Below are 21,045 nucleotides of genomic sequence, written 5' to 3' on the forward strand. Positions count from 1 at the left end.
TCATTTCAAACTTTAGACTTTATTTACAATGATAATTTTTATATTTCATTACTTAGAAAATAATTTAGATTTTTCCACCAGACAAAGAATAGGCTTGAGTCTCATGCTTTTTGCACAGTTTTTTGACTTCACGGAAGTTCTCTGAGGGCATAAGTGTTCATACATCTAATGAAACAGTCTGGGTGACATTCAGTTCCTTTTTCTTTAGAATTACTGGGATTGCAATGGTTAGGATTTGTTCTAGAATTCAACCAAAATCAAACCGACAGAATTGGGTACTATGTTTTTAGAAAGTAGACACTTTCTTCAACATAATATGATAAAGAGATCCTTCACATGTCAGATGAAGACCAATATAAACATACAGGGCACCATCTTCATCTTTTACTGAGAACAAAACCAGGTCTTATATAAATGATAAAATTTTAGTTAAGAAAAAAACAAAAGTGGGTTTTTTAACCAAGGAAATAATACTCTAAAATTGGCTTAATTCATAGGAAAGACATTCTATTAGCATGCTGAAAATGATATTGATAACACATAGAATATACCTAGCCTTTTACTTCACAGAGAGCAAGCAGTTCCAGGTTTTTCTACCATTAATGTTTTATGGCTGTCTATGCAGTTACCCTTTTCCCTAAGTGAGCTAGAAAGTCCTTCATTTGAAAGACCTGAGTTTATCTAATGGCACCTGTAAGTACTCATAGAAAAATGTAGTAAATCACAGGAAATACATCGGCACCTCAGAAAGTAAGCTCTGTAATCAAAAGTGAATGAAGAAATATTGCTGTCATCAAAAAGAGGGAGAAAAGTCTCTCAGTCCCCAGGCATCCTTTGAGATGTGCATGTAGATATGAAAGTCACACACTTTGTGGAACTCCATCCCTTTATTTCAATTGACTTCTGGCTTTGATATAATGGCAAATTAGTTCTTTAAGAAAAACATTATCAATCTGTCTGGATTGATGAACATAACTCTGGAATAAAGAGGCTCCAAATGCTTTGGTCATTAGTAATCTTACTATTTTATGTTACTTTAAAGCAAAACAAAATCAGGCAGTTTGCTGAGACCTCCCCTGCCCTGTGTCAACCAGGTTTACAACTTCAATAAAACTGCCAGAATACAGCTACAAATTCACACAATGGTTCTGCCATTTCCACTTGCTCCACTCCTAGTTTTTTCCTCCTTTTATATTTATGTAAGAGGCATACAGCCATTTGGACAAGGAGTAAAAGTTAGTTTTAAGGAAGAAGATGCAAAGAGTATGTAAGTAATTATAAATGCTTTCTACTTTCTTTGCTCATTTGCAAGGGAAGCATAACAGTGAACTTCACTGGGGAAATGTATTTGACTCACCATAAATGTCACAAGCATAGAGATACCTAGGCAATACTAAGAGAATAGAAACAACAATAATTGTTAAATAATGAAGACCTGGTGTTAACTCAGAAATATACCGAACTATATTCTAATTATTTAGGTAGAGTCTGCATCCATTTGATCCTTTTCATATTTTCCTGTTTATTAGAAAATTTTCATTGAAATCATGTCTAGTTTTGATTTTATTATCTTTACCTAATTTGAAAAAAATGCCATGGATTATTGGAAAATCATGCTTTGGAAGGGAAGAATACAGTATTTATGAGAAAATTTTAATGTAAACAATCCTTTCTATGACTTTTGAGGAGGTAAAAAGTAGAAATGAGAATTAAGGTTTTCTTGGAAGCTGCATGTTTGGATGATGAGTGATTCTGTATGCTCAGAATTGAATGAAGATTTATCACCAAAAAGAGTTGGAGAGAAATGGACCCCAACTATAAAAATTTGGTACTCATTGAAAAAGTCTTTCATAGGGGAGATAAAGACCCCAAATTCATTCAGTTAGCAAAAGTTAATACTAAAAAAATTAATTGCAGCATCCTCATTTTATTGGCAAAAATAACTGTGTCAGATCATTATTTAAATTAGAATAGGTAGATGAGTGGCTGTCCATAGACCTCATGCAAATGAATCCTCACCCCGTTCCTGGGCTTGTGGAGATAGCTATGATGTATAAAAATGGTGATTAAAATATAGCTTTATAAAAATGTTTCCCTTTTCCCTTTTTTTAAAAAAGAGTTTACTATCTACAGAAACAAAAAAATCTGTATATTTACATCAAGATAACTATTAATGACATATATAATAATACGAAATAAAATAATGAAAGTGAATATCAACTTTTTAAATAGAGGTTTGGCTCACAGCATAAACAAGTGTAGATAAACGAAACAAAACAAAACAACCTTTCAACAAGAGCCTGATCCATAAACAATCCCTCTTTAATCTTTTTGGTCAAAAGAAGCATGACACTGGGTCAGATTGCAGATGGAAGCTAGCCCACCGCACATTGTATGGAACACTACAACATGGGTGTCAGAGAGACCTGCACCCCACCAAAGCCAATCTTCAACGGTTGCCAAGGATCAGTCGTTCCTTGTGTCAACACCAAAACCCTAGGTGGACATTGTTTCCTTCACTTCTTGTAAGGTAACCCATAGTGGGTTTCTGTTTGCCTTTCTTCTTTTTCCACGACACAATTTGTAGCAAATTAAGGAGGCATAGGAGATCACTATTAAGTGTAATTTCCTGGGCTTTCTTTGGCATCCTTTCAGAACACTTACCTGATGAAAAGAGCTGACTCCAGCTCCATTTAGGTTCTTATGTATAAAGAATGTCATCCCCTTACATGGCGATTTGATCTTAGGTGAGTGACATGCATACTCACAGTCAGCTCCTATCCATTCTTTAGATAAGTAGGCCAGAACACCTCAGTGTTCCAGGTGTGAGGCTGGCGGTAGAGCACCTCCAATTGGTGCACACAGTAGTGTTAAACATGTGGCCTGTGAATGACCGCCATCTGCAAAGGACCTTTTATTGAAGCCGAATGGACGAGGGCATTTGGATGACTGCCTGTCAAAGACACTCCAGAATGAACTTCTTTCTGCTTGCTCACATGTACTGAGTCACCTGCTACAGCTATTTCACGAACTACTAAAACCACAAAATCTGCCTTTATATGTGCACTCACACGTGCACACACCACGAACACCACTGAGTCTCTCTCTCTCTCTGTTGCGCGCGCGCACACACACACACACACACACACACACACACACACACACACACACGGTGTTGTCAGGGTATATCAGAATTCACATAGTCCTCTGGAACTTCCCTCCCTGGGTACGAAGAATGAAAGCTGCTTAGTTGGTAACCTACATTGCTGCACTGTTTCCTTGCTAATCCACACCAGTTCCCTTGTGATTTGTTCTCCTTTATGATTTCTTATATCACAGTGACCACTACAAATCTTAATATAAATGATACTAAATTGTGGAGCCAGTCATCCTGGCTTTCAGTGTATATGTGTGTATGCGTGTGCATGGGTGAATATGTTTACATGTATTTATGTGGGAACTTATATACACACACACATATATATTTCTTCCTTAAAAAAAAATCCTTAGAAGCTGGTGTCACAATGTGAAAGCTTCTTGGAGCAAAAGTTTTCAACAAGGTACTCCACTGTAAAAATGAACACATCAAATGCCAAGGATCCCAAATGCAATAGCCACTTGCCCATCTTCTCATATTTCTACAGTGTTGTGTCTAAGTGTTGTGCTGGTTTGAAAAGAGTCTGTGACAAAATAACCTGTCTAGAAACACAACTTGTTCTACCCATGGTCACAGGTTCGGTTTTGGGACTGAGATCTCCTCTGCTCTCGGTTTCCCCTTTTCTTCTTCCTCTTCCTTGATGGCCTGGATCTGCTCTGAGGAGTGCTGCTGAGGGGTCTGGTCCAGGGATGGATTTTCTATGCCCGCCAACCGCTGCTCTTCTTCAATGACTTTCTTCCACATTTTGTGGTTCTGTAGGAGGTGCTGGGTTATTTGGCAGTAGATTTTCCTCCTCTTGAAAGTTTTCTTTCCTGGGACAAAATGAAACAAAATTCCCCACCAAATTAGACTGTTTATTTGTGTGCTGAACACACGGAAGGTATTTCTTTTCATGTTACTGAGAGACGACCAAATGGGTACATGTATTTATCCCCTGATTTGTATATTATACTTATGTACCTTTTGAGAATGGGGAGATGAATGGAAGCTGGCAATAACTGTCAAAATATCACTTAGAAATAATAGTTCACAGTATTTATATTTGGTAGTGAAAATTCAAGCTTCTGCTGTGTCTTGTGATCACTCCCACTACATGCTGATTCTCAAGCTCTCTCACCTAGACCACGGCAATAACTCCTCATTATGCCTTCATTTGTCAATGAATTTAATTCACACAAGTCTTTGCAAGATTGGTTTCTTTAAAGACAATTTTGATGTTAGCCCTTTACTTTGCATGAACTAAAAAATTAATTTCAAATTCCATTCCAAGTTCTTCCTTAAACTGGCACAAACTTACATTTGCAGTCTTACCTTTGTGCGGCCTGGCTTCCCTCTATGCTCCTTCAATCTGTTTGGTTCTGAACTCTTCTACTTTCAAGATGATAGGCCTTCTGTTTCTGAAATGCTTTTCCTAATCACTAACAGTCTGTACCCATTCATTATTTAAAGATCAGCCAGATTTCTCTTCTAAGAAATAGTCTTTCTCTCTGCTAAATTCTCATGTTGCTCCATATATACCTTCCAGGACAGACACTATGTCTACTTTTCCTTTTCTATTATTATTTCTTTTCTGGTGTCTGTGCATTCAAATTATTTGGTAAGAGCTCTCCTCCTTTCCTTCAGTTACATAGTAAAGATTAGCAAACTCTATTTCCCACCAATGGCCTGACAACAAAAACTATGTCACAGTGATTGGGCCAATGGGCAGTCATGTGACCCATCAGGTCTATGTGACGTATCAGGCCTATCAGAGTCCTTCCCTGGGATTTTTTGAATGTGGAAGTTGAGTGGCTTGGGTTGTAAATCTTTTCTCTTCTGCTTGTATTTCTGGAATAAAGTGAACTTAGAGCTGGCTATAGTTCCAACCCCATGAAGAAAGTAAGGTTGAGGCAGGTGAGGCAGACAAGAGTAGGTTCAAGTAACCAATGATATGAGGAACAGCTTACATAAGCCAGTAATTCTTATTGGCTTCATATACACTTACTTGTTCAACTGGAATTTTGTCACTTGTAACAAAACCAATGCCAAGTATCTCTTTTAAGATATTTTAAGATATTTACCTTGTTCTCACATTTAGGTATCAGTTCCTCTCTAGACTAGAGGCTCTTTGGAGGAGCCTTGTAAAGACCCATACAGAATGATAAAGCTTAGAAAATCTGCATTTAATATATGAATAATTAACATTTTCTTGTGACCAAACAATGTAATGCAAGTGTTCAATTTGAAAGTACTGAAGACAGTTCTCACAGAATTACATCTCTTGGTTGAAGAAGTACAATAAAAGCAATTTCAACAAAAGAAACACAAAGTTTTTTAAAGAAGACTACTAAATTAAAGCCCTCATTTATTATTTAGGCTTCTAATCCCTAAGTTATTTTTAAACAGCTGATAGGTACCAAGTATTGTGCTAAGTTGTGGTGACTAAGTGATAGACAAGATAGATACAGATTGAACATTTCTAGTCCCCAAACCCCCAAATCTGAAATGCTGCAGAATCAAATCATGTGAGTGGAATATGCTCCTTGTAAAGAAGTCTATACATGACCACATGTCATGTCATCGTAAAAACACAGGAACACTCCAAGTGCTATAAAAAAAGTACCCTTGGGCTATGTATATACATGGCATATAAGAAACACAAATGAATTTTTTTTTGTTTAGACTTGGGTCCTATTCCCAAGAGATCTCATTATACACATACAAATCCTCCCAAATCTGAAAAATCAGAAAACTGGATCCTTCCGGACCCAAGCATTTTGGATAAAGGGTATTTAAGTGATGTAATGCCTGCCAAGAAGAAGGTTTTCCTCTAGCTGAAAGACAGAGAGTGATCAGGTACAAGTGTATTGAGTCTTATAAAGTCTTTGGGAGGTAGCAAGGATACTCATTATTTCAAGATGATGGTAGCTTGGACTAGGATAGGGGTAGTAGAGATGAAGCTAAGTAGGTAAATATGAGATATATTTGTGAGGCAGAGTAAGTTAGGACTAGAGAATCAACTAGAGGTAGGGAATGAAGGAGAGAGAGGTATCAAATAAAACCCTGAGCTTTCTGGCCTGCTCTGTTGAGAAAATGGTGGCAAGATGTACTGAGAAGGGAGCATTAGATCATTAGTTGAGGTCAGATGTGAGGAAGATGAATAGAGGTCTGTTGAACACAAGAAGTCTAGAACACCTTGTGTAGGGGGGCAAAGAAGGCAACTGGTCTACAGCTTAGGAAGGGCTATTCTTTTCTAAGCAACCAGAATATAGTGGCATCTTCCAGACTTAGGCTGAGTATTTAGAGGTCAAGCAAAGATCCTTCCATTGGGTTGTAAACTTCCTAGCACCGAAGTTCTTTCCTTCCCTTTTGTGTGCATAGCCACAAAGTCCCAGACTTCAGTCACTTTCCAGTAAGAGTTCCTGGATGAATGATTTTCTTTCTAGTGTCTATTCCACAGTCTCAGGTAAATGATGAAGTGTTGATGAGTGGTAAAAATGACAATAATGTCCAAAAGTGGTCCACAGGAAATTCCCATCTGAGACTGCATTAAACAGGTAACAGTACAAATTAATAGGATAATCAAAGGGATATTTGGGTCTACTTAATGAAGTGGTTATGATTTACAATGTTTGCATGGGAAGGAAGTAAAAAATGGAAGAAGGGAAAAATGTTAACAACAGCAAGTAAAAACAATAAAGTCAATTGCTATGGGATTTGTCAAATGAACTAGTTCTCTTGGAGGCCATCTATGACATTTTTGGGGAAGTGCTAGTGATAATATGCTACAGAAATTTCCTGCACTTTACAGGACAGTAAAGGTCAAATTTTAAAATACAGTACAGAAAAACTACATGAAATTAAATGATCGTGAATTCTTTTAAATCATATAGATACACAACAAACTCACTAAATTGAATAAATGCCAGGGGAGATGAACCCAGGCAGAGTTACAAGAAATAATTTACAAATATTTAGTGTGTTCATCATTTATTCACGAGATGGATCCATCAATCAAACCGACACTGACCTGCTAACAAGAATGTTTTTGTTTTCTGATGCTCTTAAAACAAAAACTGGGCTTAAAGCTTGCCTTAAAGGATCTTGCATTCTCTAGAGGAGAGCGCCAAAATGAAACTGAATATGTGCTCTGTTTTAGGACAGGCATACACATTGTGATCAAAATTAATGTACTATTTCTCTCAGTTTGAATAAATTTTAGACACCTTTTTTCCCCAGGCTTTAGGACCCTGATCTCCATTTTCCTAGATCATTTACTTTAGAAAGCTTGTAATTGAAAATTCTTTCTCTGCCCTTTTGCAATATAGATAAATCTTCTCCCAGCCTCCCAGCAGATTTACAATCCAGCAATGTCACCTTTATAAGGTGATCATCAAGAAAGATGGTGCCAACACAGTATGGCTGACCATGAAGACATTGTAGTACACCAGATCTCTAGAACTTGTATGCTTAAATTAAAATTTGTTAAGAGGGTAGATCTAATGTGAAGGGTTCCTACTACAATAAAATAAGGGCAGGGGAGGACAGAGGAAGGAGAGAGAGAAAGAGAGGGAGGGATGGGGAGAGAGGAAAAAGGAGGAGGAGGACAGAAGGGGGGAGGGAGAAAGAAAGAGAAAAGAAAGGAGAAAGGAAAGAGGGAAGACAAAAGGGAAGGAAGAAGAAAAGGAAACAGAAGGGAAAGGGAAAGAGAAAGGGATGGGGAAGAAGAAGAGGGAGTAGGAAGGCAGGGTAAGGAAGAAAGAACCCCATCTATCAGTCTCATGGGAGGGTAGGAACTCACTTGAATAGATGCCAGTTAACACAAAGAGATGGCCCAGTTACATTAACCAACAACCTCCACCACCCCTGCCCCCGCCAGGTCCTCCAGGCCTTTGTAGGACTTCACCTCAGGTTTTTGTTTCAACAACTGTTAGCAATTTCCTCATCTGAAAGCTTCCTAACAGAGACAATGTATATAACTGGAAATGCAAATAAACTTTCCTGCACATTCTCATTTATTTATCGACTTTCTATCAAATTTTATTGACTTTCTATCATGGTCAACAAAGTATATTAATACATTTGATTTCTAAAAAGCAAATCAAAAATTATTCTAACAGGCATCTATCCATTTATATATACTTTATTTTTGCAACTAGTAAAAATCAGCTTCTGTTGAGAAATTTGAAAAGAGAACTTGCTTTCAAACTTAATGCTTTCCATTGCCAGAGTAACAGATAACAGTGGCTGAAGGACAGATGTGAGCCACAGTTACAGGAATCACTCTACTGCTCAAGGTAGAGCTCTACCTTAAAGTTGCTCACGTTTATGGGGAAGAAGCTAACACAAGCTCAATTTTCTCTTTTTCCTTTCAGGGTAGCCCCCATGAGAGCCGCTGTTCTCTTATTAATGCTGCTAAACATTATCAGTAAAGCTCTCTGGAATTATTCTAAGGTGACGTAGAAGAAAGCTTGTACCAAATAAATTTGCGTAGATTAGCATCTGCAGGTGGTCTAAAACATGGGCAAATTGTCCAGCACTGGAACCTCTGGAAATGAGAACAAAGAGCCTTTCATTGCTCAAATTCTAAACGCAGCTTAGTACTTCATTAGAAACCTCTTAGTTCGCCCTAGGAAATCTTTCAGATTTAATTATGAGGTGAGGTAAATGCTGCCTTTCCCTAGGACACCATACTGAAACATTTTATTGTGCATTTCCTGGGATTGCTCCAAGTCTCACAAACTGTAGAAGTTATCTGTGCATATTTAATTTTTTTCTGAAATTAAAGTAGCAGGCTAACTCTAGGTAACTGTCTCAGCCAGTATGAATTGTGAAATTAAAATTACTAACAATCAGAAGGCATGGAATTAACAATTAAGAAAGCTGGGTGTCCTCAGGTTCTACAACCTTCATATATTGCTTCCATTTCTGAGCCTTGGCTTGTGTTTTATAAAATGAGGTAGCTACCAAAATTTCACTAGTCTGTATGGTCAGTATTTAGAAATACTAATATTGTTCAATATTTACCATTTTCTGGGCTGCAAAGGAATACTTCAAAGACTGCATTTCTAAAGCTACAGTAGCAAATCACCTGTGGTTGGGATGTTTTATATTTTAATGTAAAATTGCCAGTTAACTTTTAAAAGCCTGGAGCAAATAAAATTCACAGAATTCTCATTCTTTCTTGCTTTAGTGAACTTGATAAAAACATGAGACTCTGGAGGCCATTATGCTACTGAACCTTACAAACAGAAGGGAATACAATATTTAATTGTAGAATTTTCTTCTCAATCCTTTTAAATAATGTTCTGACCAGGGTCCTTCAATTCCCAATGCTGGTATTTTCAATGTGTGCTTGAGTTCAAAAGGCAATCAGGCAGGGCATTTGGGAGCAAAGATTTTCCAGAGGCTCAGCTGACAAACACCTTCCAATATCATTCAATGGAAAAACTGCCTTCTTAGTAAGACGGCCAGCTACTTGGTTCTTTGAAATGAAAAAAAAAGTCTACAGCCATACCACCCTGAACGTGCCCGATCACGTCTGATCTTGGAAGCTAAGCAGGGTCGGGCCTGGTTAGTACTTGGACGGGAGAAATGAAAAAAAAAAAAACAGAAAACCAATATGCTCATATTAAATAAACAAATGAATAAATAACTCATGAATCCCAAAACTCAGCTTCTAACTCTGAATCCCAAGATCAACAGAAAACATGTTTTTATAAGCATCTGAGAAATATAATTACTTTGACAGTAGAATATTGAAGGAAAACAACTTTTCACTTTCCCACATTTGTTACAAAAGTTGATAGGACAGAACAAGCAAACATCTGGCCTAAAGCCAAATTTGCAAAGCCCCATCTCTTAAGTGTACACATGATAATGACCTTTATGTTGACTTCTTTATCTCTGCTTGTATACACTAAGAGGGTGGATGGGGGCAGAGAAGGGTAGAACAAATATAGTAGGGAAAGAGTAGACCCTCCCTACGAGATGGTTGACATGAAACAAGTCTTGCATTTTCCTGAAGGATTAATTAGGAACAAAATGTTCAGAATGCCTTTCATTGGTAGCATTTCAATTAAACGCTTTGAAAAATATTAAGATTAGGCATTGTCCTCCTGCACAGGTAGATAGAAAACACATGCTATGTTCTTGTGAGCACGGGGACAGTGTTTGTTCAATGTCATGCAAGGGTGATAGGTTTTACTAATTGTGCTTTTAGTAATTACTTTCTTCATGGCAAGAGAAATATTTAAAGAGATGATGTACATTTAAAGAGATGAAGACAAGTAATGCTTTTATAGCTAACTAATGGATTAGACTGGCCACAGGATGTACTCCAAACCAATTACCAGATGTGATCAATTCTCATTGTCATTTGTTGTTACCACCCTGGTCCAAGGTCACAGTCATCTCTCATTCAGAATATTTTAAGTGTTCTTAATGATGCTTCTACTTCTACCCTTACTCCCAACCAACGACAAGAATATTCTCAACACAGTTACTAAAGCAATCCTGTTGAAATGGGAGTTGAGTCTATCATCCATTCTGCTCAAGATCACTGATGGTTTCCATCTTAGTATAAAAGCCAAAATCCTTATTGAGACCTGCAAAGTCCTGCCTTTGTTTCCTCATACCCTGGCATCATCTAGCTCTCCACTGCTTCTCTCTTGCTGCTTTCCTACCCTGTCCCTCTGGACCAGATACCCCAGCTCTCCTCAGGACCTGTGAATGTGCTGCTTTCTCTTTTCCTTGGAATCCATTTCACACACATCCTGATGGATCACTCTTTCAGGTCTAATAAAAAAATCTCCCTCTTATTTATATTGCCTGTGTCCATGGCTATCATATATAAATCTTTGAGCTTTCCCAGGAATATTTCATGTATCTCTTTTTTCACTCCAGTTGCTTTCATTATCTGACATACTGCACAAAAACTGATTTGTCTTGCTAATGTCTGCCAACCCCACTAGAATGTAAGTCTATAAAGGCAAGCACTTTTTTTTTGTCTGTTTTGTTCCTAGGTCTATCTTTAGTACTTGGAAGTGCCTGGCACAGAGTAGGTGAGCAAGAAGTATTTGTTGACCGGATAAAGGAATACTACCTCTTACCTATTCATGTAGCTTTCCCTTAATGAAGCCAAGAAGTCTGTGATTGGTCTATATAGTAACTGAAATTCCTTTCATTTCTGAATCATTAAGATATTGTGAAGTGTAGGATTCAAATCTTATTATTTCTTTACGACATGACAGAGAACACGTCTTTATAGGATACGTGGCAAAATATAAATTATATACTTTTGCAGGTCCTATCACTATGATATGGGAGAAGGGAGCTATCCACAGGTAAACCCAAAGCCCAGATGATTTTTGTGAGAAGCATAAAATTCATATGAACCTAGAAATGAAGCAATCCCAGGAAAAGCCCCTTAAAACTAGGTACTATGACTTACTTGAAGATTCACTATTTTCACAGGTTTCATCTTCATTTGGTGCTGTGGTTTCTTCCTCCTCCTCTGGATCATCTGTGTCTCCTGATTCATCGCTGTCATCCACCCATCTTCCTGGCATGAGCCCTGCTGAGTCATAGGAGTTGCACAGAGGACCCACAATGTGCGAGATGAAGGATTCCTGCAGGTTGGCCAGCTGGGGAGCAGACCGGTCCATGAAAGGGCTGATAGGCAGCCCAAGGCTAGCCTCTTCATCACCCTAGAGAGAGGGATTTGTCATGGAGTGCTCATTAGGAAGGTAAACGGCAAGAAGAGCCCAAAACATAAGAAAAGTCAGTATCTACCTGCCGTCTAAAATGTGCAGATGCTCAGAACCCAAACATCAGTGCACAAACTCCTTTGGTTGATGGGTAAGAGATTCTGCCCACATTGCCAGATTTCTAAAGAAATGCTTTGCTGCTGCTATTAACTAACTTTATGATCCTGAGGTTTTGGCTTTTTATCAAAAGGAAGTGCAAAGAATATTTTAATGTGTCAGCAGATATCCTTTCTTCACGTTTGTCAGTGCCCTTCTATGAGAATATGAATATATCTTAAAACACAATGCTGAGAATAATAATCAAATATCTGTTTTGATTGTCTTTTTTGCCTTGACTGCCAGAAAACTTAAAATAATTCCTTGCTTAATTCAAGTGGTTGCCTTACCCTAGATTTTGTTTGAATTACATCTTTTGTGGTTATATGTTTTTTGATATTTTCATGTTTTCAATAGTGTTATTGTATGCATGTTTTTTGAACTACTTCAAATCTTTCTGAGAAAAAAAAACATAACAAACCAGAGGTTACCTAGAAAAATGAAGGAAGAAAATCAATTAAAATACTAGCCATGGTTATGCCTAAGTAGTTGAATTATTATAAGTGGGTTTTCTTTTTCCTTCATGTTTTTCTGCATTTTAATATGTAAGGATTGATTATGAATTAATATCCTCCCTAGAACAGGCAATACCTCATTTTTTAAAAAAGCACAAACCCGTTATTTTGTATAAGAGCCATGCCTGTAACAGCCATAGGAGTTCATTCTAGTCTCTGTTTAAATATGTCCAGTGACAATTTGTTACTTAATAAGATAACTCATCTAATTGTTGGAAAACTTTAGTAATATAAATTTTTTTCTGACATTGATCTGAATAATAGAAGCTATGAATTCTATAGACTGGTTATGTTATATCCGTACCCTTTCTCAGGGAGAGGAGTGGGATCTACCATTCCTAAGGAACTAGATCTATGTTGTGTGCTTCAAATGATTTACCTTCCTTAATCTCCACAGCAACATGAAGATAAGCTTACCTGAAGTTAGTCATTCTGTTACCTCTGCTTCCCCCGACGTGAATAGCTTCACTTTCTTCAGGTTCTTTATGTTACTGATCTTGACCTTCACCCAAGTTCTACTATAGCAATAGCCACATACTTCTTAAGAGAGCAGTGCACAATATTGAACAGAAGCTTTAAATATATCCAGTTCTGTGTGGCTAATGAGAGGAGGATCGCCCACACTTAGGTTACTGTGGTGGCTTTTTGGGTAGTCTGGTAGCTCTCATGTTACTATGTCAAATACTGTAAGCCTTTTCATACACTGCTATTATTAACTCTAGTAGAAAAGTAAACATACTTAATGTTATAGATATTCATATATACTTAAACTAGTTTTGTCACAAGAAATAAATCTATAGAAGCATAGTATTTTAGGGGACTTCCTAATGTTTCACTAGGTCATTCCTTTATCTCAGCATCTTCTTCCCCCAAAATGCTTGCAGATAACTTTATCTTAGAGTTCTATGGTTATAGTTCAGTATAAATTTTACATATCATATCTTAACTTTTGTTCACAATAGGCCCGTGTAGCTTTTGATAGAAGTATGAATGAATATGAAGTAGAGTGATTATACTTTTGCAGCTTTTGGCACCTTTTGGTAAACTAGCAAATAGCCTGAAAGTATAGCCCACGATAGATTAAGCAGATAAGTTAGTTACCTGTTCATAAAACTCATTGACGATGCCCTCTGTCCACTGAAGATGAAGTTCTTTACATTTAGCTGGCCCATTAATATCAGCTAACTTTATACACATCTGACACACCAGGAGCCGATCGTTTTCATTGGTCCAATCTATTCCGACATCATCATTCACCTGTTTGAGGGACAAAAAAAATGTTTCATCTCAATGACAGCAGAAAGTGAACAAGAGAAAACACAACAGCATGTTAATTGTCTTTCTGCTCCACGGAGGTCAGAATTCCAACAGTATGGTCTTTAGCTACTTAAAATAATGTTATTGGCTTTCATAAATTAATAGTAAACAGTTCATTAAAAGTAAATTAATGAATGATGGCAAGAATAATGATTAATTGTGGAATTTACAAGTGCTAAAGTTGGAATCTATTATCCATTTCTATTAAAATAACAGAGCTACAGCTAAGAAATTTTCTTGAATCAGTATCTGGGCAATTAGGTTTGAATAAAACATTTGTTTTTGGCAGTGCTGGGGATTGAACACAGGTCCTTGGTCATGCTAGGCAAGTGCTCTATCGCTAAGTTATATCTTCAAGCATCAGACATCATGTTTGATACATGAAATTTGGTATACTGCCAGTTAACTTACATAAGTATACCGTAGTGATGAATGCAAATTAAATCCAACAAAAGGCCCTGATAATGGTTAGGCCTTATTATTCTTATTTGTCTATAGAACACTGTATAATACATGTACAACACCTCAACCTCTTAAGTGTCTAGATTAGGATCAATACCAAACATTTGATTGCATTTATGTGCCACTGTGGACATCTGAGAGTTGATGGCAATTGTTTTGTTCAACACTTGGGTTCCATGACTTCTTTTAATGTGGCCATAAAATGAACACAGGTAGAGATCTGGTTACCTTGGCATTCAGTTTTGCTACAAAGTCAAAGTGTTTCTTCAGGTCAGTGGCCAAAATTGCTTCGATGACTAGGAAACGGAAATGCTTAAATTCCACATGGTCAAGGTTAACTAAGAAGTTGTACTCTGGCCTGGACATGAAGAGGTTCCATGCAGCAGCTGCATGATGGTTTTCCAGGACTGAACGGTCATTGTACAGCACCGCCTGGACAAGTGAGGGAGAGAGTTCAGAGCTCTACCTTTCAAGTTCAAAGAGGAATAGCAAACAATAATGAGACTTAATTTCCAAGGTCCCAGAAATTTCTTTTTTTATGGAATAAAGAAAGGTCATTTTGTGACAACTGGTTACTAAGAATCATTTAAGCTTTTTTTAAGTGTTGATTACCTTTCTTCATTAAATTTCCTTTTTTGTAATACAAGTTTCTTTCCTTGAAACTTTTTTTTGTAAAGTATTGCAAGTGAGGGGCACTAACCCACCTTAACGGAGTTAGCTTCTCTTAAAATTTTTCTTTAGATTTCTTTGCAGAACACAGGAAAACACACAAATATACCAATTATCTCTAGAAGGTCACTTTCTGTATCTGGCATATGAATTACTTCCTTCTACTTAAAAACACATAAGTATTGAAGAGGAATGGAAACCCGAAGAAGCCCATGACTGAAAACATTTCTGCCTCACTCTCAGTCACAGGAAATATGAAAAGGTGTCATAAGCAACTGTGATGGATCCCTATGGGTAATAAAATTGCATTCCTACTATAAAAATCTTAGAACAAACCATGATATCTTTTCAAAATTAGAATGGTCTCTAAAAATTGTAGACTTACTGAAGACTAAGTATAGTTTAGCACATCCTTTCTTGGCACCGATAACAAACCCAATTCATAAAGTCAATTTTCTTCTGAGAAATCTGTGCACTGAGTTATTTCTCCTGCTCAAAAATCTAAAGACCTACCTGAGGAGCACTAGTGGCCACCAGGAAAGCATTCGTCCTTCCAGGGTGGTCATAGTCATGCATGGCTGCAGCTACGTACAGGGCCATCAGCTCTAAGGCAGGGATGTTCCCAGACAGACATCCGTATCTATCATCGGGCACACTGTACATTTTTGAGAACACATATCCCATATGCCCGTGTGTGAGTCCACTTTCAGAATCTGAGAAAGTGAAAGTCATCGAAGAATTTAGAAAGTATTAAAGTGCTATCGTTTTTTTGAACAACACATGCATGCTCCTGTCTTGCACAAGGGGATGCAGACATACTTGATACATACCTGAATCGCTGGCTGATCCATGGTCATTAATGACAGTGGACAGGCCTGGAATCGGCTGGGTAGTAAGATACCAAACGGCATGTAAGACATCCGTAGCGTGGATTCTGTTATGATCTGTAACCAGTATGAAGGAAACCGTCATCAACTGGTGAATGTTAGGGACTAAGATGCAATGATTAAACAGTGATTAAACAGCTCAACCCCTTCAGTAAAAGGTGAAAGCCAAACTTGTAGGACAGGTACTCTTTGATTACACTTCCATCAACTCCATGAGAACCTCAGTAACAAAAACCAGCCGTCACAGCATTCATCATGCATGCGGCTGTGTGAAGTAGAAAAATCTGTGTCTAGACTCTACCAGAAACATACACACATAGGAAACCCACTCTGTGAAGTAAATGGAGTGTTTACTTATGTGTTATTTCCATGCTCCTATATGAGAAAGACTATGGGAGGGACCAAAAGAAAAGAGCAGCTTTACTCTAAAACCAATGGTCTGACTAATGGAACGCAAATGTAATCTGTGACTAGAACACAGTACCAGTCTTCTGTATCAGTCTTTAAACATGGCCAGAAAATGAACAGCACAGCTTTTATATGTAGGTTAAAAGCATAAAGCAAAATTAAAGCCACAATCAATGATGTTCCCTGGTCAAGAAATTCTAATTTGGGAATATCTTTCTAGGAAACCCTAAGGAAGAAAGAAGAATGTCTTTGCACAATACCATAGGGGGTTGAACAGTTTGGAAGAGTAAAAGTCATGGTGACCCCATGTCACAGTATTATTGTCAGGGGGTTGGGTGCCTTGATCTCTATGTGCAGTTCAGCTTATCTCAAACCAGAACCAAGCATCCAGGATGCTCTTGGCTCATCTTCTTTTTCTAGAGAAAGTCTTCCCAGTTTTCTTCTTACCTGCCCCCCTATAATGCTTCATTGACTGGTGTGATTTATCATAAATGCAGTAAGTTTACACACTTTATTTCCTCTAATCAACAATAACTCCTTTTCCTTCTCCAATAGGTTATATTTCTATGTGATGCTGGAGGCATCCAGGTGGTCTATAGGGAGAGCCTATTTTCCTACATTTCTGGCAATTCTTAGGAGTCTGACTTTTAGTGCTGACTGATAGTTAAATCCTGGGTAAACACCCTGGGAATTAAGTCAACAGGCTTGGGCTTGAAGAGACTCCTTCAGAAAAGCATTGAGAAGGAGACATCCCAGGCTCCCACACAGGAAATAAAACACTGTGTCCCTGTGTCACTGCTGGAGCTGAATACTTGTGTTGTACAGTCAGTCATCAGAGAGCAAATTTATTAAGATTAGAGTCTATATGCCTGACAATTACCATCTCATGGGACACAAGTCCCTTGTTTTTCCAGACAACTTACAGACCAGGTAATGATAATTGTATTTTATGTCTGTACCCAGGCCCTATACAAAGCTGATCATGCTAGATTTTTCTGGATTTAAGACAGATCTCTTTTTGTCTCTGCTCTCCCATTTGTTACCCATGTTATGCTGAGTGAGATATTTAAAACTCAGTTTCTTATCTTGAAAATAAGAGAGATTAAAAAGTCTCATTTCCCAGGAGGTAGAGACTGGGGGAACGGTGGTTCAAAGCCAGCCTTGGCAAAAAGTTAGCAAGACCCCATTCTCAATTAATAAGCCAGGTGTGGTGGTGCACACCTATGATCCCAGTTATGTGGGAGGTGACGGTAGGAAGAACACATTCCAAAGCTGGGCCCAGCCAAAAATGCAAAACCCTCTCTGAAAAGAAACCTAAAGCAAAAAAAAGGACTGGAGGTGTGGCTCAAGTGATGGAATGCGTGCCTAGAAAGCATGAGGTCCTGAGTTCAAATCCCAGTGCCACTTCCAAAAAACTCTCATTAACTTATCTTAAAAATATGGAGATAATAATGATGTCAGTTTCATAGTATGATTATGAAAATTATGAAAGGGAATATATTTCAAACATATTGAGTTTAATTATTAAATATAATATTGTTATGTTTATATTCATCTATATTATTAATTATAATAATTAAATATTATTAGCATAAAATAAGTGTTGCTGTAGAACAAGATGGCACAATAAGCATAGACCACTGTTTTCCTCCAAAATGAATGGTGGATTTGTTTGAATAGGATTGAACAGCTCAAATAAAAGCTCTTTTAAGTCCTTGGGGAGACAGAAGGTAGTGATATCCAATAAAGGAAGAAAACAGCATTGTGGGTAGAAGGTGGCACTGAAGCTCTTTCCCCCTGTTGCAATCTGGGAAGACAATTGCACGCAAGCTCCTACCATTACTGATGCCAGACAGAAAACCCCAAGTCTTCACAAGCCAGGCATTGCCAGGGGGCAGTGTTAGGGTGCTGGCAGGGCCTGCAGAGCTGTGCAATCCCCTACCCCAAGACACAGACCTAGAAGGCATTATAGGTAACTTTTACAACCTTTCCATGGACAAACAATCCTCTCTCAATAATTTAGTGCTGGAAATATAAAAAGAAGGAAAGCTTCCAAACTCATTTTATGAAACTAACTTATTTAAAAAACCAGACACGGTATCCTTTTAGTTTTTGAGTCGAGGTTCAAAACTACCAAATACCAGATCTACCTGGTTATTTAAATGTCTAGTTAGGCATAGAAAAGAATTAAAGTGTTATCAGTCCCTAGGCAGAATGGAAAACCATCTACATTGTCAGTAGTCAGTAACGTGTGTATTAGACAAATCACTTAGCACGTACTATGTGCAAGGATTCCATCAAATGCTTGTTGCCCTTGGTACTAATTATGTTGTGACCTGACTCAGGAGCACAGGTATGCAGGAAAGAAACTGTCCAGGTCAACATCAGGTTTCATATGATATGGAAATAAGCTTAAAGATTCCTTTTCTTATTCTGGCCATAGGAGGCAAGTGAAAGTGGTAAGAAATGACATCAGGGCTGCTCTTATCTCATTCATTATCATCCTCTCCTCCTGTCCCCTTCACATTGTGGACCAATTCTGAATCTTCTGATCATTCTTTAACCAAGTCTCTCTCCCTCTCTCCACACACCAGCACACATGTACACACCAACATACGACACACCTGTCTCCCACCCAGAACTGGCCATTGCCCTCTTTTGCCTTAACTGACTTGGTTTCTGAACTTCCTCCTTATCCTCAAGCAGAAATGAAGTGAAGGTAAGGGAGGCTGAAGATATGGAACAAAATCACAGATTCCTACACCCAAACTTACAGACTTTCTAGTTTAAATTCTGCTTATGCTCCTATGTACTACAGGCTGAAGAAAAGTAGTAGCAAATAGATTCAACACTCTAAACATGTTTAAATTACTTTAAGATACCATAACAGCTCTTCCCTTTGACTTGTCTGATGTCACCTCAGTATCTATTTCTGTGTTCAGTGGGCATGGAATGTACAGCTTAAGGGACCACCCACACTGACATTAATAGTCCCATGACCACAGATACTTCTGAGGCAGCCTCCTCATTTGTCAAACTTGAACAATAAGAAGGGGAGACTCCATAACAGAAGAACTGACTTTAAAGACTAAAGTCTTTGAAATTAAGAAAGGCAACCTCAAAAATAATTTTGGAACCACGAAGGGATATGACTTGATGAATCTTTTCTACAGTAGTCCAAATGCCCAACCAAAAGGAACTGTAAACACTGTCAAACCTAACTTATTTCCCTGTACAACTGGTTATCAGCCAAACCATAATGTATCCTAATTCTAACAGAACAAATATGTTGTTTTGACAAATACAGCTGGCTAAATTTACCATCTTATCCACTGCTATTTCACAGAATTTCTCTCTCCTTCTTTACCTCCTTTTTTCCTATGTCTAAATCCAGACAATTTAATTTTTAGTCAAAATTCCAATCAGCAATTTAAAAGCTTTTACACTTTCCCTTACCTCTTCAAAATTGCTAAAGGTGTACTATGTTAAAGGTGTACTATGATACAAATCTAGTTTCTAATGTATTAGTCCACTGTCATATTAAAGTTAATCCAACTCAGTTTTCACTTTGGTTCCTTGTTTTTTCTAATCAATTGTGGATTTGTTAAAAATACAGCCATTAGAATATAGTTCTTTAGGAGTAAGTTAACATAATTAGATATGCAGCAAGTTTTTAATATATGCTCAATGATAGCAATACTTTTATGGCATGACCATATTATCCTAACATACAACCCCAGCCACAAATGAGGTATTGTTATTTAGAAGTGATCACCAAGCAAGTGAAAGCTTTCCTGAAAGACATAAATGGAAATTCAGTCTGGCAACTAGCTGTTCTTTAGTGTTTTCAGTGGCTTCCTTTCTACCAAAGTTTATTTATGTAACTCTTTAGCCTTTGAGAAATCACTAATACTTATATCAATCACTGGCATCCAACCAGAGTGAGCCTTGGGAAAATTACATTAAGAAAGCAGGGCTTATCCTTGAGATCCTTTCAAACAACCCCTTTTTCATCTCTCACTTCCAATGTCCAGGGCCTTGGCATCCAGACTTTCCCAAGTGGCCCAGAACTGTTAAGCTCTACTTCCCCCTGCTCCAACTGCCCTATTTTCCATGTATTTGTACCATTTTCTCTAGCAAATCTCATTTGCAGATTCAATTCTTTATTCTCCTTTCCGGTCATTATCTGCTGTTCTTTTTCACTCCAGTGTCCATGTGGATAACACTTTAAAAAATAACACATTAATACTGGATCACTAAGTTAATGTGACATCCATTTCTGTAAGTACCTGCCCTTATCTGTTTCTGTATGTGTGTATTTTTAAATTTAACTTCAAGTCTCGAAAACAAAGACATTGAATTTTTATGTCCAAGGTACATAAAAGCAAATTTAAAACTCAAAAGTTAAAATGTGATTTAAATAACATATTTATAAGATATGCTCCAACCTATATGCTTGGCTATTTTTCTATGTATTAATTCCCTTGAAGTAGTACATGACTTCTATACATTTCTATGATGTCTGCTGTTGGACCTATGACCATTTTCTGTAGTAGGACAATTCTACTTATGTGTTATGACTGATGACACACCTGAAATGCTACATATTAAAAGTTTCTTCTGTGTTCCAATGTCATTATTGTAAATGACAAACCTTCTCTTGATACTCAAAGCTTCAATTAAAAGGCCATGCCCTCTTTTTGGGTTTTATATTTGCCCGACTTTTAAAATGCTTCTAAACACTTTTCCAAATGTTACTTCTCTAATATTTTATTAATTAGGCCTTC

At 37.6% G+C, this 21,045-nt stretch overlaps 1 protein-coding gene across 1 annotated transcript in view; it reads right to left on the reverse strand.

Annotated features, from left to right (window-relative positions):
* The window catches only part of Pde3a (phosphodiesterase 3A), a 294,071-nt gene continuing 273,026 nt past the window's right edge, over positions 1–21,045 (reverse strand). Inside the window, exons 11-16 of the mRNA XM_074075932.1 lie at positions 15,794–15,907; positions 15,477–15,676; positions 14,523–14,726; positions 13,617–13,772; positions 11,589–11,844; positions 1–3,969 (exon numbers count right to left, since the gene is read on the reverse strand). Coding sequence (XP_073932033.1) covers positions 3,728–3,969; positions 11,589–11,844; positions 13,617–13,772; positions 14,523–14,726; positions 15,477–15,676; positions 15,794–15,907 — 1,172 coding nt within the window. The 3' untranslated portion in view covers positions 1–3,727. The remainder of the gene's footprint in view (positions 3,970–11,588; positions 11,845–13,616; positions 13,773–14,522; positions 14,727–15,476; positions 15,677–15,793; positions 15,908–21,045) is intronic.

Source organism: Castor canadensis, chromosome 6, assembly GCF_047511655.1.
Source record: "Castor canadensis chromosome 6, mCasCan1.hap1v2, whole genome shotgun sequence".
NCBI lineage: Eukaryota > Metazoa > Chordata > Mammalia > Rodentia > Castoridae > Castor > Castor canadensis.